The following is a 25,612-nucleotide window of genomic DNA, read 5'->3' on the forward strand; positions in this document are numbered from 1 at the left end:
GGATCTAATAAGAGGATTGCATGGCACTTTGAATGAGATCTAAGTTAATTTTTCCCCAGTGACAGACACTGTCATTATGATAAGCATATTCATAGAGTGTTTTGATAAATTTTAAGTGCTGAAATCATTGGAGTTTGCCCAGAAACACTTGTTTACCGGCCCACTCTCCAAACATTCAAAACTACCTATGGCAAAGACTTGCTAGCTAGTTGGCATGCCTGGTCCCTCTGGCTGTACTTTGTGACGTCTGTGTGTCATGTTGAGCAAGGTAAGCATGAGAGTCCCCCCTGGGCTGGGCGGGCTTCTATTCACCTGCCTTCAGAGGGATTGCTAACCACTGTCTTCAAAAGGGACTACAAAGAGCTCTGATTAACCTAAACTATACCTAAAGCCGAAGTTGTCCCCTCTTTCCAGTGCACTCAGGAATTTGTACTCTTTTGGGAGATGTCTTACTCCTTTGGGATAGATATGATTTATTGTCATACCTAAGAAATCCAAAATTGCTCAAGGAGTTGCAGCACTAATGTAAAAACCTACAGCACATTTATGTGTAGCAGGTGGATGAAGTTGTCAGACTTTTCTGGGCAAGGTATGTAGTACAAGAGCCAAAAATATCCCTTTCCAAAATCAGTTCTGTTTGACTGCTCCTGGAAACCAGGGACTTGGTCTGCACACCACACACAGGCCAACTGCAACATAATGCCTTCATTTTGTTCAAAAAAAAGGCATCAATCCTACAATCTTTCCCTTCCCCCTCTCTTTTTAGTTGCACTATTTGTAATTGCAAAAGTATTGTTATTTTTGGATTGTACAATAGACTTTTTAACCTGCTCTTCTAGCCCTTTACATTTCAGATGTTTCTGCTGTAGCTCTCCACAACAGAAATCACAGTTAAATATGCATGACTACCTGCAGAGAATATAAGGCAAACCATTGTACCACGTTTCTTTACATCCTGACTTGAAAATCTTTCACAGCATAACCAACACATAAAAATAAATGACAAGTCCAATACCAATAACAGTACATCATCATCTGTATTTCTATGACAGTGATGGTCATTGTATATGTGTATATACATGTGTAGGTGTATACAACAGAACTAACTTTACTACACTGTCAGTATTCAAAAGTAAGTGGGAGGAGATAAGTTTTTTTTTTTTTTTTTTTTTTTTTTTTTTCCTATTTAATCCATATCTACAGAGTTACATTAACAAATGGCAATTCATCTCGAAGGACTGCAAATCCTACAGTGTACCAGATCTTTACATTTCTACATATTGCTTCTTAAGCAAACAAAACTCCCCTCAATTTTTCATTTGCACTATATTCAGACATCTTTAAGGCAGAAAATAGCTGTTTTCTGGTACATTATGCTGATGCTGAGCATTGAGCACAACATCAGAAGTTTGACAAATCTAGGGCAACCTCACTCCCCATTAAAACTGAAAATTGTTAGGACATCTTTAGCATGGATGCCGAAAGAATGCATTTCTCATTTCACGTGGATTTGTGTTGCTTGTAATGAAATTTCTCTGAGATGAACATTCATGATAAGCTCAAATGGCTGAACATCCATCAAAAGGAAAGGATTTCTTCTTTCAAAAAGATCTTTGAGATGAGAGATACTATATTTAGAAGATAATTTCCTGAATCATCCTTATCATAACATTACTAAATGCATATTTTTCCCTCACACGTGGGCTTGCCTCTCAGTGGTATATTATACTGGACATTAATATGGGTATTAAAGTTTTAACATGTTTCTTTGTTAATTGTTCCAGGATTCTTCCTCTCTTGAAAATAATATAATAAAAAAAATAGATGGAGGGAAATAAATAAATATATAAGAACTCATACAGTCACATTGAAAAGAGACAGGTAAAGTATGTAGATGATTTCTAGCACTGTTTGTAGCATTTGCTTCTACATCAGAAGTCTCCCAGTTAAAGTGCGTCACCCTAGGAGATAAAAAAAATAAAAATAAAAAATAATAATTAAAAACAAAACAAAACAAAACAATGTATTTACTTAAACACCTCAAAACAAGGGGAAATGACTCTAACAACCTTTCTAGAGGAAGCTAGAGCTAGTATTGTGCTCCTTGAACACCAGACTGCTGGAAGATAAGTCTACTCTCAGACACAGGTGCAAAGCACCCTCTCCCTCTCTAGGGAAACCAAGCACTATGTGTAGCCAACTCACAAAAGTGGTTATATTAAAGATGTGAAAGAGGTGCAGAAGATGAAAGTAGTGACAGTTTATCTTCCTCTGGTAATACAAGATACAGTTGCATTTTCAATATGGAGTCAAACTCCATTACCTATGCACAAAGCATGTAGTATTTATGTCCAACTGCCTCAGAGACAACCACAAGGAGCTGGTGAAGGAGATAAGACTTGTGGCAAAGCAACATACTTGTACAGAAACAAATGGACAGCTATTCTATTGCTTCTTAATAAGTAATGGATGCCTATTCAAAGCAATTTCCCAAATTCCTAGCTATGCACAAATAAAAGAAACCACATCTATTTACTATTATGCTCTAAATTCTATTTTTTTTCCTCTAATACAGCTTATTTTGAAAGCACTATGTATTTCACATAACTTAAATACGATTTCTAGTAGAACCTTAAACGAACATTTTCAGTTGCCTGACTTCCTTGTAACAAGTGCATTTTTTTCTTTGCATTTCCATGAAAAAAGAGACCATGAAAACATATGTGATCAGTTTTCTCGGGATCAATACGAAGGCTTCTGTAATGATCTACTCTACCTCAGTTTTCAACGCAGTCAAAAAGATGCATTTACCATTTCCCTGCAAACAAGGACTCATGATAGAGAATACTTAAGTCATGTGCTTTAATTAGATTAAGCAAAAATAAACAAAAATCCAGAGAGACAAATGGAGAAAAAGAGTTAGAATTACATGAATTATCTGAAAAAAACAAAAAACAAAAAACAAAAAACACACAGAAATACTGCTCCTCATATTGACCTTGTGAAATCCACAAATAATAATGTGCATTAAGCTGAAGACAAAATATCATCTCCTTATCATACAAGGAACATGCTTGTATGAAATATCTGATAATTAAAAATACTGAAATTATTGGAGACAGTGGTTAGGTTGGCTGTTCAGGAAAACATAGTGTTAAGAGAACCCCATAAAACAAAGTTTTGGACTCTGGTGAACCTAAATATTTTCCTCTGAAATTACATTTTAATGGATAATGACCATCATAATAATCTAATTAGCGTACACACACCCCGCTTGTGCATCCACATTTACATATTATATACAAAGATCATATTTCATGCTATATAATATATTCATTTAGATATAATTTAGTGCATTTATATATGTATGTACTCAAGTGTGAAACAGAACACAACATTAAGAGCAAATGCTATCAGTGTAGTTACTAATTTACTTTTTTTTTCCTCTAAACAGGATATGATAATGCCCTGGTTCTTATTCTTTCTAACTTGCAAGATAAAAAGAAAATTCAATAAACACTGATGCAATGAAATTTTGCATTACACACTCAAGTAACAGAGAATGGAACTGTTAAAAGCATTTCAAAGAAAACTTACAGTTTAGCATAACTGTAATACTGCTATCCACCCTCTTCTCTGGAGCACTTGGCACTCTGCATACTGTTTAGATATAGGCTATAAAAACACACACTTGTGTCTTGTGTTGAAAGTTGTGTGCATGTTAATAGCCATATGCACTTAAGGAGATACTGAAAAAACATTTCCATTATTTCTGATGGCAAAAACAATCTGATCATTTTATAAGTCTGACAAGGTGACAGTTTCAGCAGAGTTAGAGGCAGTGATGGGTTTGTTCTTTTTTTTTTTTCTTTTTTTATGTGCTTCCCAAGTTTTCCTCTAGCAGACACAGTTATTGTTGAACGAAATGTTATTATACTTGCTGATATCTTTAGATTTGAAGGTCACTGCAAGTTCTCAGAAGCATGAATTATTCTTTTTCTTTTTATTTGTGACAGCACCCAATTTATATTTTCATGTACTCTGTGGTTAGCAGAGTAGATGTTCATTTGCACAGAGGAAAGTAAGGAAGCAATTTCCTGTTGTTGTTTGTGTTTTTAACAGGAGTTTAATAGTCCTTTTGTCTTAGAATATTTCATAACACTAATAACAGCAGCAAGATAAAAAATGCTAGCAAACACTCATGAATGATTCAGCATATAGGAAAAAAAAGAGCTAAATTAACCAAACTCTTGATTGTGAACCACTTTTTCTGTTCTTCTCAAGTTATACATGCCATTGCAGTAGTTTTCGAAGTAAATGTGTATAATGTCCAGGCTATCAAGCACTTGAAGCAGAAATACTTCAAGCATGACATCTACTCCCCTTTTTGCAGAAGGTGGAACAAAAGGTTTGCCACCGATACTTTTTGAGTCTGTATAAATGTGTAATAAACTGAATGCAAAGCACTGAAAGCTGATTAACCACAGCTGCTTTAGTCTCTACTGGCTCAATGTAGCAATTCTATCTTCTGTTGTTTTAGTCTTCAGACTTCCCACTATCACTATCATTTGTGAATGAAAATAAAAAGTCAAAACATTTTAACCTAAAATAACAATATTTTAACCTAGAATAATATGGTGAGTTACAGTGTATACCTGCTACTACCTGTAAAACCATGGATACCTCTATACAATAAACCCCCAGTTGCTTGTCCTAAACAGCTTATGGTGACTTGGACTAATTTTACCTCTTTTTCACATTAAAATAAATAAATAAATAAATAAAACCACAACCCAAGAATAGCCTGAAGTCCAAAAACAGTCAGACAGCATTTTCTTAAGGCTCTTACTACCACAGATATTTTCATTCACTCCCATTAGATCTATATAATACCTAATAATAACCCAGCAAAATTTCAGTCTGGGTACATTTTGACAAGCTAAATTTGCTCTGCAAAATCATTCAGGCTGCCACATTTTTTCCTTGCCTGTGCTTTTCTACAGTATATCTCCTTATGAATAAAGACCAAACTAAACAAAAACAGTCATTTAAAGTGCAGCTTGACCTTAGTGATAAGAGAACTAACCTGTATTAGTAAGAAATTTAATATATAACTGTGGAGGACAATCAGGCACATACGGTGTACAGAACAATTCTGCTGCCATACACTTTTGGGTGATAAAAACTTGTGCAGTTAGAAGAAAGATTCTTAATTAAAAAAGATATTTTTAGTCTTCTGCAGATAACAGAACTGAGAACTAAATACATGAAGAAATCTGCAGTGTAAAAATCTAGACGAAATATTTGAGGACAGATGGTATTCTGATATTACTCGAAATGGCACTGCATCGCAATAACATCATAAAAACAACAACAAAAAAAGCTATTTAACTTTGAGGGTCACTGACCACTGTAAAATTTTCCAAATGAATCCTAATTACAAAAACACCTGTGCCCAGTTACTGAATGCTAATCCAATGAAAAATGTAACTTTTAGCATTGAAATTTAGCACTGAGATAATTTCTCATTTACTACCAGTGGTAGGTTAGCCTATTGTTTGTTTCCCTCTTTAGCAGAGGACGTAATTGTGAAGTGAATTTAAAGGACACTTCTCATAGTCTGCTAAACATAATCAGGTCTTTTTCTTTGCTAAAAAAATATCCCAACGTGCTTTTCACATTCATATTTTAAGTTCTGTGATTCTATGATTATTATTCATAAACTTAAATTATTCTAATATAAACATCAAGATAATTTTTTTGTATATTTAAAAACCTATACAATAAGCCCATTAGAAAGAACATCTTATCAGTAAAAAGCAATGAGAGATCTCAGTATTATCACGTCAGTAAGTGACACTGAATTCTGTATGAAAAGCCAGTGGAAATGCTAAAATAATTGCTTTGTGTGCTTATATGTTGGGGTTTTGTGTGTAAGCAGGTAGGTGTTCCCACAGCTGTCTACATTTTCTGCCTCTCTTTAATCATTTGGCTGATATGTAAAGAGGAGAAAAACAAAAAGACATCTCCTTCTGAAAGGCATCTCCTTTATTGTGAGAATTTCATCCAACAGATGAAATTTTGTGCCTTAAAAAACAAAATTATACTTTGTACAATCCAGTCAGAAAAAGTCTCGTTAGATCTACTCTACTCCATTTGCAGACCTAGCTTTTGTTAATCCTGACTTTTATAGGTGACAGAAATGTTCTGTTGCTATACAATTGCCCTTCTTTCAAGTCAGCTGGGCTAATGATACAAACATGTCATGAAGGTTAGCACAGCCTCTAATGATGTAGTGAAGCGTGAATATTCTGAGGACAGCTGACTGCTGTGGAAAGCAGTTGATAACACATTATGGGTTCGCTTCTGCAAAATCCTAGGCACCAGTGGAGCAATTTCAGGGCAAGCTGAGAAATCTCAGTGCCTTACAAAAAAGGGTATAGTTACTATGAAGTCCTTTGCCTTTGGTTTTTTAATCCCCGTATGCAAACTATTTGCATGAACTTTCTGGACAGAGAATTCCCTTTGATTAATTTCCTGTTCTGTCACAGATTTTCAAGAAAATGCTTATGTAGCACTACAGGATTTCAGTTTGTAGGAAAGGATCTATCAGGATCTCATGGCACTACGGTCTGGTCACTGGCTTACAACAAAGTTGCACTAAAGACATTTTTATAATTCATCCTACAGTGTATTCTTAACTCCACAAACAGCTGTTCCATAAATTTCTCTGAAGTGGGTCCTTAAATCCTTATTTATATCACAAAGGTGTGTGTAAGTCACTGAGTGACTTACATTTAAGAGTATAAAAATATCATTATTAAACTACTTCCAAGGCATTTTATTGCACCCAGCACACTGAAACCAACATCACTGACATAAAAGGAAAAGTAGAACAACCTCTAAATTGGACAAGAAAAGAATTACATTTATTATCTGAAACTTCTCAGTAGTTGGCCTAAAAATAAGACTGTATGTATCATGTAGCACATAAATAATTTCTTGAATTACTGTACTGCTGAAGGACTTACTAATAGAATTGCAGCATTCATATCATTAATTGTTTGTGTTTCAACTATAAACTTCAACTTTTCTGTTTCCATAAGTCAACCAAAAGAATTGGGGGCAACTTGAGAAATGATGGGTTTGTAAATGGTAAAAGGTATATAATATCTAGGTATATAAAAGGTATATAATATCTGTAAATATCTAGGCACAACGTCGTTGCTTGAGAAAGGGTCACCTTGACTAAGTTGAATTGCTTATGGCACTTCTATCACCACCTTATTGCTTTTCAACAGAATTTTTGACACAAGTCAGTAACTTTGTTGTATGGACTACTTCACACAAAAGCTGGCTGTTCTGCTTCTGCTATTTTTGTCTCTAAATTGATATTGAAACAATTTGATGCCACTCTACCGAGGCTAGTCTAATCTTAAAATTGTGCATTTGAGATATTCTGTTTTCACAGTTTTCTTCCACTCAGTCTGCATTGGGAATTACATGAAACTTTTCCATCTTTGCACTTCTCTAGGCCACTACACTGTCATGTCTTGACAGAAACATCAAGATGAACCACATCAAGATGAATCACGAAAATACATTTGTTTTTTTTTCATGCATCTCAGCAGCAGAACAGCTATACTATGCTTCACGATAGCCCAACCTATGATTTTAGTTTCACAAATGGAAATTGAGGTGGCACTACCTTCTCTCCATTTGCAAAACTCAGTTCAAGTTCTAGCCCAAGTACTGACAAAGAAGTACTCTGTGTCAGAGTACTCCCCTGTACTCTAGCATCTGTAATTTTGTGGTCATCAGAGGATGCCAACATGTAAACAGTCAGTTAAGTGATCGAACAGTTGGACTAGATGATGTCTGAAGGTCACTTCCAATTGAACTATGTCATCTTCTATTCTTAATAATTACTCTGTACCATACTCCTATGTACCTTTGGTATTCATTCTGTCATACAGCAACTTAAAACGCATAAGCAATTGAAAAGAATTTTCTAAACTGCAAAAATTCATAACTATGATATACCACTAAAGATACTGAATATCTCCTTTTAAACCTTAAAGGTAAAACAGCAGCAGGTATAAAGTCCTCTTAGGTAGAGACAAATCAAGAATTGCTTCTTCTGTACCCACATTTTTAGTTGACAAGTACTGGAAACATTGTTTTCACACTCATTTCCTAATAAAAAAACTGAGCCTGCACAATTCCTCGAGAGTTAGAAGCACAAGATATTCTCACTGGGATACTAGATGTTAATAAAGACATAACCAGTCACCTATACAGAAGAATACTGATACAACTCAGCATAGATATTGAGACATACCAGCTGAGAGGCTGGACTGTGTTCCTGTAGGTTGCACTATCAAGAAAGGACAAGGTTCAAGGGGTGTGCAGTTCCAAGGCATCTTCAGAAAGATTCTAAAATCAGTAAGTTATCAAAAACCACAATATAAGATCCAAACAATTGTAGCTATCCTAAAACAACAAGAAATCTCACTGTCCTTTAAAAGAAAACACTAACATATCAGCAAGGTAAAGTTTCCATCTGGATAGAACACATCTGCAGTTTTTAATTGTGTATAAGATGCTTCTAAATGGCAGGCTATTTCTCCTTCCATGTGTAAACCCCTCCAGAAATCACTGACTTTTTTCAAAGGGTCTTGAAGAACATGAAAAAAGGTGTGTTGCAAATAGTTTTCTCTACAGGAAAAGAAATCTGGAGGGCTGTAATCAATTTTTTTAGATTGTCTCAGTAACTAACTCAGCAACTAACTTGGTCATGACTTGGACTTCAAAAAAAACATATGATGGCCATATTCTTCCCCCAGGGGAAAACTTTTGAGTGAAGAACAATGACCCTGAAATTTAAGAAGAGTGGATTTTAGTAACACTTTTCAAAGGAAAATCTTTAATAGATGTATAAAGATGCAAGCAGTGAATTCCCGCATTGTTAAATTTGGTTTAATTCAAAAGGTTTCCAGAGCTGTTCATATTAGTATTGCACACCCTAAGGCACAAAGCATAGAGGGGCAGTGGTTAGAGAAACAGCATTAGAAAGCTACATAATTCACATATAAATGTCTGCACCAATGTTTCTCCATCAATATTCTGTGAATATTGGACAGAATAAAAGTACTGAATTTAAGAAAGAACTAACCTTTTTATTTTCCTTCACCTGCGAGAAGAGAGGGGGAACATGTTTCTTTCATTATCAGCCCTTCCTTAGTAGCACTGAATAGCAAGGATGCACACCTTGCAACACAACACACAAGGGAAGAATAGCTCTTTTTTTCTCTATGAATAATACTACTTCCACTCTGGATCAGCAACAATTCTGATAAAGTTTTTAACTAGTACAACTGTGGTTTTCTTATTCATAGTTCTTTAATAGTGAGGTATTCCACAGCCCTATATCTATGGTTTCATATGCAAAATAGCTTAGAAATAATAAACTCAAATTTTCAGATAAGCTTTCTTCTGATTTATGCACAGCTCTTAGCCGTCTGAATTCAAAGGCATCATAAAGCTAAGAAGTTTCTCTCTGGTGTTAAATTATCAAGATTATTTCACTACTTCACACTTTCTTTCTCCTTTCTTCTTTCCTGAGTCACCCATCCATTCATTATTCACCACAGGGAGTTGTTTCATCCCCCCCCCCCCCCGAAAATAATATTAAACCAAAGTTTATGTAAGTCAGATGAAATTCAATCTGTATATCTGTTTGTATTTATCACCTATTTGTTGTGACTGTCTGCTAACTACTAAAGTAATTTTCCTTCAGGTTATCTAATAAATTTGAGCAATTACCTGTATAAAAGCCATCGTATTTGCAAATTTATTTTTTTGCTCTTCTGTATTGGATCCCATGGGCAGCTAATGGAATTCTGATGCAGAGATGAGGCACCTCTGACATTAATCCATTAACACCGTTTCACAATACGAGAATTAGTGATCAAATACATTTTCCTCTTATTCACCTTTTCTCCCAGTTAAGCTATAATCAACAACTCATGACAAGTATGTTGTTGACCGTGGGACAGATTTTCTTCTTGATGTACATGGGTCACTGATATTTACTTTATAAACTTAGAAGAACACACTGTATATGAGTGCAGAAAGAAATGGACTATTAACTTTCACTGGTTATTGAAAGACAACCATTTCATGAGAAAAGAGAAAGTGATATAGAAAATGCTACAGATAAATGTATATAGATAAATGAACATATAAGCTTATATATATATGTCTATGTAAGTATAAATATACATATAACCATTGATATTTTCATTCTAATTGTACTTGTTCAGTGAAAAATCTGGTAACTCACTGGCTAGACAATCTTTATTTTGGACCAATACAAAAAATGTGAATAAGCATCCTGTTTAACCTAGTTGTTTATATTTCAATTGAAGAAGTTCATGGCAGAATTTCTTTCTTTTTTGGAAAGAAATTGAAGCAGAAAATATTCTTAGACATTTTCAAGATTAAAAAAGAAAGAAATGTGGTACGTTCTTAAATTCATATCACGTGCTACAATACAGCAGATAAGATAAATAAAAAGTTCAAATAATTAAATAAGCCCACACAACATGCACTCACAGTGCTCTCACAGTAAAACAGACCAAAGGAAGTAAAGGCATTAGCAAAAATCTCAAATTCTCCACAGAGATTTAGAGAAATTATGTGCGAGGTTGGTACAGAGGTTGCAGAGGCACTTTGTGTGTATTTTGATTTAAGTTCTTTACAAGAATCAGTAACAACACTCTCAGCAATACAAAAGAAAAAAAAAATAGAAAAAAAGAAAGAGAAAGAAAGAAATGGCAAATAGTGGGGCAATCACAGGATCAAGATATTATGCTGTTATTGTTTGCAATATAACTGCTGGGTCTGCTCGATACATGTGTGCTTCTATTGAAGGACATGCATTTTAGAAATGCATTGAGTTTTTTCTTTTTATTACTTTGTTTGATTAAAATATTAGAAAGTTTTCCTTTCTAAAATGAATTCATCCCTTTACTGTTTGAGCTATTAGCTGTACTTACAGGCATAGTTTATTATGTGCTCCTGCCAAATGTGGTTGTGTATCCCTCACAGGTCTGCTATCACAAACATTCATCTACATTCCTGCTGAGAATTTTTCTAATCAAGTAACCAATGACTGGAAAGCTCTAAAATAGTCCCGGGGAGAAAACGACACCAACAAACAACAGAGATTCTATGTCAACACTACAAACTCAGCAGTGTTTGCACAGTAGCAAATACTGAAGAATCTGCCTAAAAAGCAGGAAGAATAGGAAAATAGTGTTGCATGTCACTTGGGCTTGACACAGCTAGCTTTAACCAACAAGGCTGATAGTCCTCCTTTCTTCTTCAGCTTTCCCTGCTGCCTTTTGTATGCACTGCCAGCTGAAGCTAGACTGCTCTGGATCCTCAGGATAGTTCAACTAAAGACAGCTGGGGTTACTGTTTTCACTTCACTACTGTAATGGGAATGTAAGCTTATGAAAAGAAAAATATCAATTACAAACACCCTGCTTCTCTCTTCAGTTATACCGTTGCACTAAGAATCATAGATTTCAGTCCCCTTCTACTCAGTATTTGAAGGGTACTAAAACTAGAAAATGAATTCCTGCTAGAATGCCATCACTTATTTCCAAGCTGACTGTTGGTCATGTTAGTATGATGACCAAATAAACAGCACAGCAGTATTTGTAAATAAATTTAGACCTGACGAATACCATCATCTGTAACTTATAGAACCTTTCCATTAAGTGATTGGTGAAACATTGAACAGATAATTGTCATTGTTAAATTTGAAAATAAAAAAGGAAACTCAAGAACAATAGGATGAGTATAATTGGAAGAGCTTAATCTTTAACATCTCTTCCTTTCAAAGTTTACCATTATCCTTGATCCCATGCTTAACGATTCCTATTGTAAATAATTTAGAATAATGAAAAGTAGTCTAAAACCAAGTTTCATCAAGATAGTGTCAATCTCCATAATAGAGAACAGGCAGGGCTTACAAGGGAAAAAGACAGCATTAGACATACTGCTCACTAATGCATGAATTTGTTTCCACATCATTTCTTTCATCACATTTCCTCTTAGTAACTTTTGACTTAGTAATACGTCATGTGCTTATCTATGTCCTTTTTCTTCATTATTTTGGGCTCTTGCTGGGATGACATGCCACTATGTAATTTGCCAGCACTGCACTGGAGTCAGTTGTGATATATTAGCTTGACAGGGAAAGAGTTTTTCCTGTAGGCTCTTAAAACTACAAAATGTGCCTTTCCAAGTGTTTGGAAAGAGCTTAACTCACATTAGGCAATTTAAATTAATAAATAACAATGGACTGGACAGCAAAGTCCTAGAGCTTCAGGTGGCATTTTCAGGTGGCATTTTCTTCTAGGCATTAGAATGCTTCCAGGAACACTCAGTAATGATGACACAATGTCAGATGTTAAATTATCAAGTAAAGAAATGTATTGTTTTGGTCTAGATTTTGTCTGTTCAGCTCTTCTAATATCTGAAAACCAAAAAGTGCTTAAGGGTAATAGAGAACTGAGGGTGGTTTTAATTCTGCCTAGATGAACTATGGATGATAGGAGAAAGAGAGAAAGTTGCCTAGTCTGTTTTTCCAGTGAACAGACAGAATCTGGATTTAAATAATTTAACCGGATCACAGCATGTTTATAACTTTTTTTTTTTTTTTTTTCCAAATTTCTGGTGCTGAGAACATGAATGAAAACATTAATTTAAAGGAGTTTTTATACAAATGATATACTGGTACATTAAAAATCTTAAGGTATACAACAAATTCTTTATAGAAAACTTCTGTGGCAAATATGCCAGCTGAGATTATATGTCCGCATTCTTTTTTTCTTTTTTTTTTTTTTTGGTCCGCATGTTTTTTTCTATTCTCAGTATAAATAATTCATAGCAGATGCCAATATTCACTGATACCAAAATATTATTCCAACAGATATCAGAAGCCATGAGTACATAGGTACAATTTTATTTTTGACTAGCCCAATTACTTGTGAGCACCTATGTCTAGTTTCAGAATGCAATTAGTACAATTGATATGGCATATTTCACTTTATATTTCTTCTAATAATCATTTGTTTAGCAACAGTTCTAGATGTTTACTGCAAATTTGTGTGCAGCCAAAACAACGGGAAAAGGAAGTAGACTTGACTAGATTTGAAAAATAGAACAAATATTCCTTCAACCATCATATATATAATTATAGAGAAAGCGTTATTAGAGAAAAACTTGTTAATATAGTTATAAATGCTGATCACATGTATTTATGGTTTAAACCTAGAATTTTTCGTTCTCTTTATCATTATTAAACTTTATCATCTGCTTTCTTGTAGATTGGGCAAGTTGGAGTACCTAACATTTTGTACTATGCAAAATTTGAGGATGGCTAGAGAAGGAGGTAGATACTCATGGGTACAAATAAATGCATTTTATGTGTATATAAATAAACCTTCTCTCTCCCCTCTTTAGATTAGCTTTTACAACTCTTTTAAATTTACTTTTAAAATAATATGCTTTTGATTACTGAAAAGTTCGAGTCATCCTATTCTAACAGTATGCTGCATTTCGGTTGTCTGAAAATTAAAGAAAAATCTCTAATACTACTGCTACAGATGTCATTTAAATTATTTTTTGTACTTCGTGCATCATTTCAATACTCTTACCAGACTCCTGATTTGGACTTCCTGACTTGAATTGCTGCTGTACATGAAATTCAAAGACAATGCTATAACTTTTATTTTCAGAGAAAATGGTAATTTCAATGAGTTTTCCTTTCTTAAAATTTTCAAAATGCTTAATCAATTCCTAGATCAATCTCCCTTACTAGATGAAAGGCATCTAGATCAGTAGTCTGGTACCATCACTAACTTGTTATGAGAAAAGTCAGCTTGATCTTATTCTTCCACTTGTTGGGCACTGTTCACCATCATCTGCTGGTGCTCATTGTTCTACTAATCACTATGCCCAGTCAACCTATCTTGCCTCAAAATAACAAATCAATTCAATTAGAACATTAGTATATACATACATATAAAAAAAATAACTCCCATCTGAGAGTACTTTTTGTTCTATCCTATTGCACTGAATGACTTTCTCACACGGACCTTTATTTGTATATTCTTAACCCTTTATGAAACATTTTCACGGAATCACTGAAATGTTGAAGTTGGAAGGGGCCTTTGGAAGCCACCTGATCCAACCCCCCTGCTCAAGCAGGGTCACCCAAAGCCACTTGCCTAGGGCTACGTCCAGGCGGCATTTAAAGATCTCCAAGGAGGGAAATCCCATTGCCTCTCTGGGCAACCTGTGCTAATGCTCTGCCACCCGCACAGTGCTCAAGTGTTTCCTGATGGTCAGAGGAAAACTCCCATGTCCTAATTTGTGCCCACTGCCTCTTGTCCTGACACTTACAGAAAATGTAATAGTTTGCAGTGAACTAAGGAGATAGAACTTAATAAATGTGTTTTGTTCCAGTGTTTGATCGAAGTGACAAGCACACAGAGGCACATGACAGTCCCTAGCAAAATCTCTAATTCTTGTCAGGAAGAGCAAGACACAAGTCTTGCTGTTCTCTCTGAGACATCCTCTGTGTCATCAGCAACTCATGGATGCAGGGTTTGATACTGGACATGTCTTAATTCAAAAGGTGTAGAAACCAGTCAATTTGACAATCCTTTTTCTTCCAGAATTTAACCTTCAAACCCACAAATTTCAGCAGCAAGTAGCAACACAAGTTCTTAAAATTGGGTAGTGGATAGAACCTTCTGCTTTTAATTCCCTCTTAACCTCTGCTGAGCTGCTGCTCTTTCAAATGCTTCTAGAGCTACCTGATTTAATTCCCTCACTTTATCAGTTGTTCATTATTATTATTATTATTATTATTTTTTCCTGGATTAGCCATATCCCAGCGATGCACCAGCCCTGGTGATGGTAGGGCTATGCCACAGCATGCAGTCACCATACTCCTGGCACCACACTGGTGTTGGGGACGCCTTGTCAAAGCCAGACAAATATTACAATGCTGCACCAGACCAGGCTAGCAGATGAGCAACCAGGTGAGCAAGGGCAGAAAAGGGAGAGCAGGGAAGGGCCAGGCAGGGCAGAGAGTCTGGATCTACATCATTGGCCTATGATAATAAAATACACACAGTCACAAACTTAACTGCATCATGTCCCTAGAGGAAGGTGGAGGCTCCCAATAACCATGGGCAAAGTGATCTTGCCACAGCACACCATCTCTCTACCCCATCACAATCCATGCTACAGGGAGCTGGAAGCTCTCCACAGCACAAGGGGGCTACCACCACTGCCCCCCCCCTCCCCCCCCTTCAGGCAGCTGGAAACTTCCCTTGGACAAGGACAAAAGGAGCTCTGCACCATTTTGCTTCTTTGATTTTAACATGAGTACAAACTCCTTTATCTAATTCTTTTCACTTTTCTACAACTTCTGAAGTTTTCAAACAGGCTGTTCTTCGAGGCAGAAAAAAAACTTCAAAACTTTATTTTACACAACTTTTATCGTACCTAAACATCTTAAGATGTTTTTTGTGGTTGTTGTTGGTTTTGTTTTATTTATTCATTTATTGCTGTTTTACTTGTTAATACTTAAGAAACTGAAGCAACCAAATCAACATGTTGCTTTAATAAGTACCTTGATTTCCTACATCCTTTACCAAGGAAAAAGCAATTAGCTGGGGGATAATGAACACTGTATAACACTTCTTACATTTCAGAGCAGAAATAATACATTGTGTCAGAATATGCTTTATAGGCAATTACAGCCTCCCAGATGAACGTAAGCAGCTACTGAAGTTACAGTCACAAACATGAGCATTTGCATTTTCAAGGTTCCAGAGGACTCACAGACCACAGGACGACAGGCTCAGTGAAGTTGGAACCCTTCTGAAGCAGGAGCTAAGTTACAGAACCGAGTTAACAGGAATGCTTTTCGTTTCAAGACTGGGGTATTTTTCCCCAAGCATGCCTCAAAAGAGGCCCTTTATTGATTTAAGAAAAAGCAGGAATCCTGCTAAAGGGAGCTTTTCAAAGATAAACTGTTTCCTTCCAATCATCTTTTTCTTTAAGCTCATCTTACAAAAACAGCTATCATCATATCATCATAAAAAAGTCCCTGACAACACTACTGTCATCATGACCACAGTTATATTAACAGAAACGAGAAATATTTTTTAAAAATAGTAGAAAATAGGAGTCTATACATAATCCATACACCATCACAAAAATTATTAATGAAAGAATTAAATATTAACTTTACAACCCCATTTTTTATCATTTCAAACACTCAATTTAAACACTACCTATTTAATTTTAAGAGCTGAACAAGTTTAGGCTTGATACTAAAAGCCTTTTTTTTTTTTTTTTTTCCTTTAATTGAATGTTACCTTTTTCATGAACGGAGAGCACATTCCTTTAAAATACTACTTTCTTAGAAAAATAAAATAACATTTGAGATTTAAACAACAATAAATTTGGAAAGGGGGACAGCTTAAGAATTAGGGAATAAGATTTCAGTTTCAGCCCAGTACGTGATTTCTTAAATTACTCAAAACTGAATAGAACTTGATTGTCTTAGGTTTGCCACCAGTCTATTCTGCATTTTTTATCCTTGATGGTTCAGCACAATGGTTTTAAACAAATTATTAGAAAATTCAGTATTAATGGCACAAATATCCAATTTTCAAGTATTGATACATCCTTGAATGTTTTCCAAATCATGTCTTTGCTCAAATAAGAGAACACAGGTATCTCCAATGCACCTCTCTTGGCTCCGCCTATTAAGTGAAAATTTGCAACAGTAGATTAATAGATTTTGTATACAGGATAACCACATTAATAATTATAACGTAAAGCTTTGTTCATCCTTGGGTAACAAGGGTTACCCCTTGGGTACCCCTTGGGTTACCCCTTGGAAGTACTTTCACAATTACATTCAAGTTTGTAAGCCTTTTAAAATGATTAATTAGATCTTCTGCACACTTTATATCTTTTTACACAGAACATAGTTAGAAAAAAGCATTAATACTAACAAATTTTAAAACCAGTTTACTAATATGGAATTGAAAAAGTTCTGTTTCTTTTTCATTGCTGTCATCAAAAAATGAAGAATTACAATAGACAGCCTTTCTACATATCCATGGTTTCTAATGGAACATGTAACAAGCGCATCAGCTCATAAAGTCGTAAGATAAAGCAATGTGTTACCAGCTCTCTGCTAATTGGAACGTGAACTAAAATTAAAAATACTCTGTTTGTACCCAATCATCTCTACTGTCAACAGGGGAGACTACAAACAAACAAACAAACATGTTGAAAAAGTCCATCACTTCAGTAGGAGAGGACAGGAATCACTAAAAATATACCTGATATGAAATTAAGGGGATCTCCTCTCCCTCTGCTAAAGAAAAAGAATAATAAGCTTTTCCAGAAAGCTATTTATCTTCACAGGCAGCCTGAGGCTGCTCTAGCACTGAGGCCTGGTTTTAGACTGGAGCAGAATTTGAGAAGATGGATGTAAATTGTTTGCTTATCCCAGATTACCCCAGGTCCATGCAAGACCATTAGCTATACCTAATGACTTTTTTTTTACTTTGGTAGTATTTTACACATTCTTTAGGAAATTTAAACATGACATGCTCCATACTCCCATCAATTTTTCTGCCACTGTCAAATAGTAGTCCACAGTATTGTGGGAGACTTTATAGAAATAAAACATGAATCTAAAAAAAAACAAAAAACAAAAAACAAAAGACATTCTTCAGAGACATTTCCTCATACACAGGCAAACAACTGCATTTAACAGCCAGAGAAAGAGCAGTAGTCACAAATTAGCCCTCAACCCATTAGCCCTCTGCTAATTTCAGAGTCATAGGATCCCTCGGGTAATGGTCCAGTTCAGCTACTTATACCCGATTACAAGAAGGAGAGAGGTCAAACACTTAATCTATGAAATGAGGGTAATTATAAAGATCATGTCAGCAACTTCAATGAGAGTGATGTAGTTCTGGGATACGGACTACATAAGAGATGCCAGGTGCTTTTTTCCCCCTCCAGCTTCCCTTGATTGTACTTAGTTAACAAATAAAAAATAAAAAAAAAAATCTCTAAAACTAACTTACTGTCAAGATAATGTTCTAATAATGAAGACTTCTTAAATGTAAGCAATAAAATCAAACAGCTTCAGCTTTCATTTTAACGATATCTGGTGTTAAATGTTTTCCTGCATATAATAAAATTTTATTAAAAATTAGTTACTGAAGAAAAAGGACTCTAGAAAAAGTTATGTGGAAGCTTTCTTAGGAAATATGAAAAACATTCAATTTGAAACAAATTCAGGAAATAAAAGGTATGAGAACCTGTTGATGTTCTCTTATGAATCATCATTAAAGCAAAACTAATACAAGACTATGGTTGGTATCTAGTTGATCAAAATGATAATAAAAGTCTATAAGCCTACAGAGAGCTATAAAAACTGAACAGGAGAGACCTTCATGAGCGAATAGTTTATGCTAGTCATGCTTCTGCAATTAGATTACTTTTCATCTTTCTAAAAACAAATCTCTTACTACATTAGGCTTAAAGATACTTTTAGTACCTGAGCTCTGTAATGTAAGTACCTTAGAAGGGCACATGTATTCCTTACTCTGAAATTAAATTCTAAACCAAAGGAAGATGTCATTTTTCAATGCTATTTTACTTTCATAATGTTTGTGTGTTAGGAAAGGGTTATATGATTGGATGTCACTACTGCATATTACACATACGGCTGACTCTGCATTTATTAATAGCCTTTTTCTTTTTTTAATTACTGTTTCCCAATCCCTGTGCTGAATGCAATGAACTACAGTTCACTGAAATTGCAGGTGCCAGTGATATCTCATTAACTCTGTCAGAAATAAAAGTGGAGGAAACAAATGTAGAAAAGCAGTGAGCTACCACAGAAGCAGCCTTCCTAAGGCTGTCCTTGGCGTTTTTTCTGTTTACTCATAGTTGGCCACACATGTTGTATTTTTTGCCCTTAGCTTAAACCCTGTTTCCTCTGGTAAAGGTGGGTACACATTTATTTATTTTTCTCCTCTGTTGTTAAAACAGAGAATTTCTGAAGAGATTCAAACACACATGGCTACATCTGTATTGGTTTGTATTATCCCGGAGTTCAATTTTACATCAAAGAAGTTTTGCTCAATGTGGTTTTTACAATTACATGGAGTTTTCACTTACCACCACAGCTAACTAAACAGGCTAAAAATCCATCACAGTTTCAGGTCTAAGCTTTTATTTTATTATCTTTTTGAAACAGACCCTTTAACAAACCTGCCTCAGACAACACTGGACCCTGAGGCCTGAATATTCATTTTATAGAAAAACTGTGTCATGTAATTTATTAAGTTTAGGGAAAGAATAGGAGACTCAGAGAGGAATATTTAGCTAGGCAGAATGAGAGAAAAATGCTCAAAAGTGGTATGTTAGGAGAAATGATCATGACTACTTAGAAACAAGGAAGGGAAAAATGAAAGGTGGGGGAAAAGAGGAAAACCTTGAGCTACTCTGCCCTCGTGGTACGAAATACCACGTAGATGCAGAATGTCATCAAAGTGATTTGGGCAACAGCAAGGAAGTACTCAGCAAAATCAATAGAAAATTGGAAAAGAACAGTCATAAATATTTTACTTTATAGAGCTTTGGTTTTCTCCTGTGAAAGAGAGACTATGTAACCAAAAAGCATATGCATATTGTGAATGTCAAGTATCCAATCCCTTACACTAGCATTTTTTTAAATTCAGCCTAACATCTTGTATTTTTCAAAAGAACACCTTTGACTTGTAATTTGATCTCTGAAGCGGGGTTATTACCAACAAAATTTGGAATGCTTCCTGACACAATACAAGTCAGATTGAAATTTACTACCTAAAGAGAAATAATTTCCTAGTTATTTTTTCAGCATGTTGTAGCAACAGAGGTCACCCCTAAGTAAAAATAATCAGATGTACTTGAAAAGCTTTTAGAGACTTATGACACAAGTAAATCCACAATTTTATTCAAGTTTTTTTTTTCATAGTTTCTTGAGCAACAAATTTTCAGCTGCTTTGTTCAGGAGTCAGAACCTTCATTTATATTACAATATAATATATTGTAATATTGGAGTACTGGAATCTTACAACACATTATCTGATCAGTAATAGTTCCACTTTTAGAAAACAGAAATTATTTCCTTTAGTAATTTGTTCTAAGTTTGTGTTCTGACCTACAAAGGGAAAAGGATGAGATGATATATTGCTACACTCAGCTGGTTATATTTTCTTTAATCTAAAGCTATTGTATTAGTTTTCAACGATCTACAAATAAATATGAAAATAAAAAAAAATTGTTCATCCTTCATAAACATGGACGGACCCAACCTACACATCCCAAATGTTTCTTCAGTCTTTCAAAATGTTTATGCATATTTTGAAGAAATCTACACATGTAATTACAGTTCCTTTCAAATTTCTAGTCAATTATCACTATAATATCCTAGTCTTATCAGTAATATGATACACAATTTTCTATAACTAATATTCAGTACAAGTAATTAACTACTCTATCATTATTTCATATAAAATATTTATATCAATCATTTCTAGTTTTGTAGAATGAAATGTTTAAGGGTCTAGAGCCTAAGAAATGTTCTGTTTCACTAGATGAATCATAACCTTTTTCTAGGTTAAAAAACACACATACAAACAACAGCAACAACCACCACCAAACCCTGAAAAAGTTAAGTCAGGAAACTTAGATTCCTCACAGTAAAGGCATCTCATATTTTCAGCAGCCCTGGTCAGTGTCTTTAGCAGATGCTCATTATGCCTTCAAAATAATTGCAAGCCTAAATTTAACCTAAATACATGGAAGTGCCAACACAGAAAACTTGGGCTCGGGCTCTACATGGCCCTTCCAAAATGCTTTTCTGTCTGGCCTGTTCTGACCAAATATCCAGACATGTACCTTCCTTGAACAGTTTCACAAGCTGAGGCCCAGAAGAACACTTTCCTAAGCTTAAAGCTAGTATTAATTTCCTGAAACTCATTTAGATAGCACATGAAGTATATTTATTTCTCGGAGAAAGGATGATAGCCCACAGTACTTCAAATTTTCTGGATTTTTACATTGATCCACGTATGCTGGAATACACAATAGTCAGAATATCCAATACAGAGGCAAGAGCTCCTTGCAGCAGTTGCCAGGAGGAAAGTGTAATTTTTTTGTGAGATTTTGCTATCTTTTAAAAATGCATTCACACTGGAATAGCCGTTTCCCTACTTTTCTACAGGATAGTTCTCATTCATACTCAGTCTATATATTCTCTATCAAGACTAGGACACTGAAGTGGCATTTAATATGTTCTTTCAAATTATGCACTGTATGGGAAGGGGGTGTTATTTTCTTCACAGTTCGAAATTCTTGGATATTTCTACTCTTAAAATAGTGCAGTTCACAAAATACAAAAAACCCACAGGGCATTTATAATTAAAGAATTCATTTGGGGAATATGTGAAACAAAGTTAGGCAAAAACACCCCGGAGCAATGTGATTATTCTGGTATCCTTGTCACCGTACGGTCCATTATTTCTGTATTCAACCTCACCACTGCAAATAGAAACTTTTTCTCTGTTTCACTTCTGATTTTGGTATACCATTAATATTCCAAATTACTGAATTTTATTTGGTTCCATTCTAGGTACAGGTATCTTTACACTCCACAGCCAAATATATTTGAATGATATCTATTAAATAAAATATTTATTAAGTGTAATGTTAGCTTTTTTTTTTTTTTTTCAGAAAGGGGAATTAAAGCAAACTGAGTAAGAATGCATTCCACCTAATAACTCCACATATTTGAGAAGAGCTCTACAACTTCTGAGTTGTTTTTTATGCCAAGCTACAGTTAGTGCAGAAAAGGCCTCAACAGGAAGGCAGAACCAGTACACAATTCACAAATTACCCCAAACCACATTTCCCGTGGTGGGTAATCTAGTCAATGTTATAATATCTATCCATTAACAATACACTCTTCCAGTACCTAAATGCCTATGAGATTCCAGGTCCTTAGGCACTCATTTAGAGATTTAAAGGGAGAGCAAAGTGGAGTTTTAGCCCTCCTCATCATCATAATTTTTCCCTTTCCTCATGACCTCTGTTCATGGGAATGAGGCAAGGAAATTGCTGCCACTGAAGCCAGCTCTGGCAACTCTAAACTCACTTGGGAAGATTTTCCATTTCCAGAATACAGAATGGTTACTTGCTGGGACATGATGGTGCAAAAAGAAACTGTATAATAAAAAGAATTGTCATGATCTAGAAAGTTAAAGACCTCATAGATCAAGATTAATGGCCAACTTTCTGATTGTGTGTGGTTTCCTTGGAGGTGTTACTGCCATTGAACTCACACACAGTCTTCAATCCATTTATAATGGTAAATACTTTCACCACTGACATCTGTGTTATGATGGGTAAATGATGGCTCAAGTGGGTTTGGTCTGAAATATTACTGCCAATCCTGTATTTTACACTGTAGTAAATTTTACATATTAACTCTTTTAAAACATAGCAAAATGTGCATCAGACTGATACTGCTTCTGACCAATTTAAGCAAACTCTATCTATGATTTAAATGTAAGAATTTCCCATTACCACTCACTATTCCAAATTCCTGAGCTATCCAGATCAACATATTTCCCCCTGATTTATGCACTTTTTTTTCTTACAGATTTACATTGATTTTTTTAAACTTAGATTTCTTCATATTAGCTTCCTGAAAGACCCAAATAACTCCTTAGCAAATCATCTTTTTAAAATGAACCTTTCATAAGAAATCTGTCAATTTAATTTCTAATTATCCTATCTATACCATGTTGTTTTAAGCATCTTCTCTACAGAAATACAACTTTCATATCCAAATTGTTTTTAATGAGAAGCAGCCCAATCTTGTAGATGACTGTTCCGAAATGATACTGATGTCATACATTATATCATGTACTCTTTCACAGATATAAAATAAGTTTGACGCTTCTGGAAAACACTTTTTAGGCTGGATGAGAATATCTTTGAAATAAGATATTTGCCACACAAATGATCATTTCTTTCCTGAAGGTTAAACTGCTGCTTATCAGACATGACAAGACACTTAAGTACCGCTCATCTGAAGTTCCCTTTTTGACATAGGAAAACTTATTTAAAGTAATCAAACACATTTACATTCACATAAATACTATCCTGTTATATTAAAATGTTTATGCAAATGTAATAGAGAAAACGATACACCTGTAGTTAGATTTACTTGGTTTAAGAGTAAAACAAAGCCAAGGAAAAGATGCATAAGAATGGGTGTCATAAAAAAGAAGCCTTTCATAATACAGCACAGATGTAGAGAGTATAATTCTGGACTGACTATGATTACTTGACAACCTATTTCACAGTAGCAGATTTCAATGGTTTTAAAATCACAGATAATGCACAGATTTATAATAATGAGGTGTCAATGTGTGGAAGAGCAGGACTGCAAACCATTATTTTTGCAGACATTTTCATGGCATATGCCATGTGCAGAGAAATGTGAGCAATGTCTATTAAAGAGACAGTATAACTTATTTAAACACTTGTGGGATAGAGTGGACTTAGACTGCAGCATGGAAATACTGCTACATTTTATAAACAGGAACATTAAACACAAAATCTATTTGATTATGGAAAGAGAATGAAGAATATTTTGTTTCAATCAAATGTCAAAAAATGCAATTTTAATCTCTACATTGTATTCACATTTCCTTTTTTGCACTACAATAATACCTGCAAAACCAAAGAGAATTCAAATACTTCAAAGCCTCTGACCCTATATCAATATTAAACACAGGCACAGTGACTTTTTCGGCCTTATCTTTCAGTGCACCTATGCTTTCATGACAGGCGCAAACATTCGCAACCAGATGAAAAAGACAATAAGAAGAAAGCAGACCATTCTACAGACACACTCATTAGGAAAAATGTGCTCCAGGGATCCCAGGGCTCAGCCTGCAAGTCCCATGAGAAGAGCCCACATTGCTGCAGTAATCTTAATCTGTAGATTAAAATCTGTAGATTAGATCTGTAGAGAACCAGTAATCTTAATCTAAATAGGCACTGATATTCCCATGGGTTGCTATTAATACACTGCTTTGTTTCAAGAGTTAATGATTTTTTTTTGAAGTGAAGTTTTCTTCCTGTAAAACAGTTAAGGAACCTCCAATAATTATTTTAAGACTAGCAACATGAGATCCAGTTTTATAATCATATTCTGATGTCTGAAATTATATTTCAATTTTCATTACACCCTGAAAGATTACTAATTTTTGGCTCCAACCACTGTACTAATAGTGTTTATTAACAGCTGCTATATAAAAATTACAAATTGACTATGAATTGGCAATTCCCATTTTTATTTCAGGAAAGAGTATGAAAATTTAAGGTGGATATTAAATTGTCCATCCATCATCCTTCTGTAACATTTCCTTTTGTAATTGAAATCACAGGCTTGTGCTAGATTTTTTGAGCCAGTTGAATACAGAAGCAAAATGTAACCCTGGAGATGAAAATTATCAGGATAGATGTCAATCACTGTTAAACCTTGACTGCATTAAAATGTCTTAATCTATTTACTCAAAACACTTTGCATTAAAGATTTATTTTAAAATTATACTTTCTCCTAAACTCTGTTCCCATTTCCTGGACATGTTGTGTGAGTAAAAGATCCCTTTTGGCAAATTCTGTTTGGGTTTCCCAGTTTGTTTTCTGGTTTTATATTAGACTTTTTTTTATGAAAAACACAAACGGTGTCACTGTTGAGTGCTGTAATGCCACAAACACATTATCAATGTCTGGCAGGTAAATAATCCTATGAATTAACATTCTCACTTGTTTTTGATGTAAATCCATCTTCCTCGTAGATTTGTTATGCAAACATGGTCCATTTAGCAAGTGATAGAATTTTGTTCTTCAGCAAATAAAAGTACCCACTTCCCAACTTTGTAAAAGTTTATTGACATCGGAAACAGGCTTAGAATTATCTTCCAAATTCATCCTAATCTTTCAATGAATTTTAAATCCTCCTTAGTTCCAGTTTGATGATTCTACAGGACAAACTCTCAAAGATGCTTAAAAAAAAAAAAAAAAAAGTGAGGGAGAAACCATACCTTGGTGCTGGTGCTTGTCATTTGAAATGGAACTTTTGAGCCCTTTGTAGCTAGGGGTGTCAGTTTCGCAGCTGGTTTTGTAGGCATTCGATTCATAGCAGGAGGCTGATTGTGCAGAACAGAAGACAGGCAAAGCTGCACAGTTTCCTTCAGAGCTTTCAGCTGTGACTCCTGGGGAAAATAAGAAATCACCAGTTCTCCAAGATGTGTTATAATGAACACAATTGCTTGCTTTCTCTCTCTACATTAAACACCACATTTAGAACCAGCTGCTGTTTTTTCTTATTAACAGGAAAAATTAAGGCTGTTTAATGCAGTTT

The 25,612-nt window shown here is 34.9% G+C and overlaps 1 protein-coding gene across 2 annotated transcripts in view; it reads right to left on the reverse strand.

Moving 5' to 3' along the window:
* Window positions 1-25,612, reverse strand: part of LUZP2 (leucine zipper protein 2) — a 183,610-nt gene that overhangs the window by 15,827 nt on the left and 142,171 nt on the right. For both annotated transcript variants that reach the window (XM_084520766.1, XM_084520765.1), the window contains exon 9: window positions 25,293-25,463. In XM_084520766.1, the coding sequence (XP_084376892.1) occupies window positions 25,293-25,463 (171 nt within the window). The remainder of the gene's footprint in view (window positions 1-25,292; window positions 25,464-25,612) is intronic.

This window comes from Aythya ferina (genome assembly GCF_964211825.1).
Source record: "Aythya ferina genome assembly, chromosome: 5".
NCBI classification, from domain to species: Eukaryota; Metazoa; Chordata; class Aves; order Anseriformes; family Anatidae; genus Aythya; species Aythya ferina.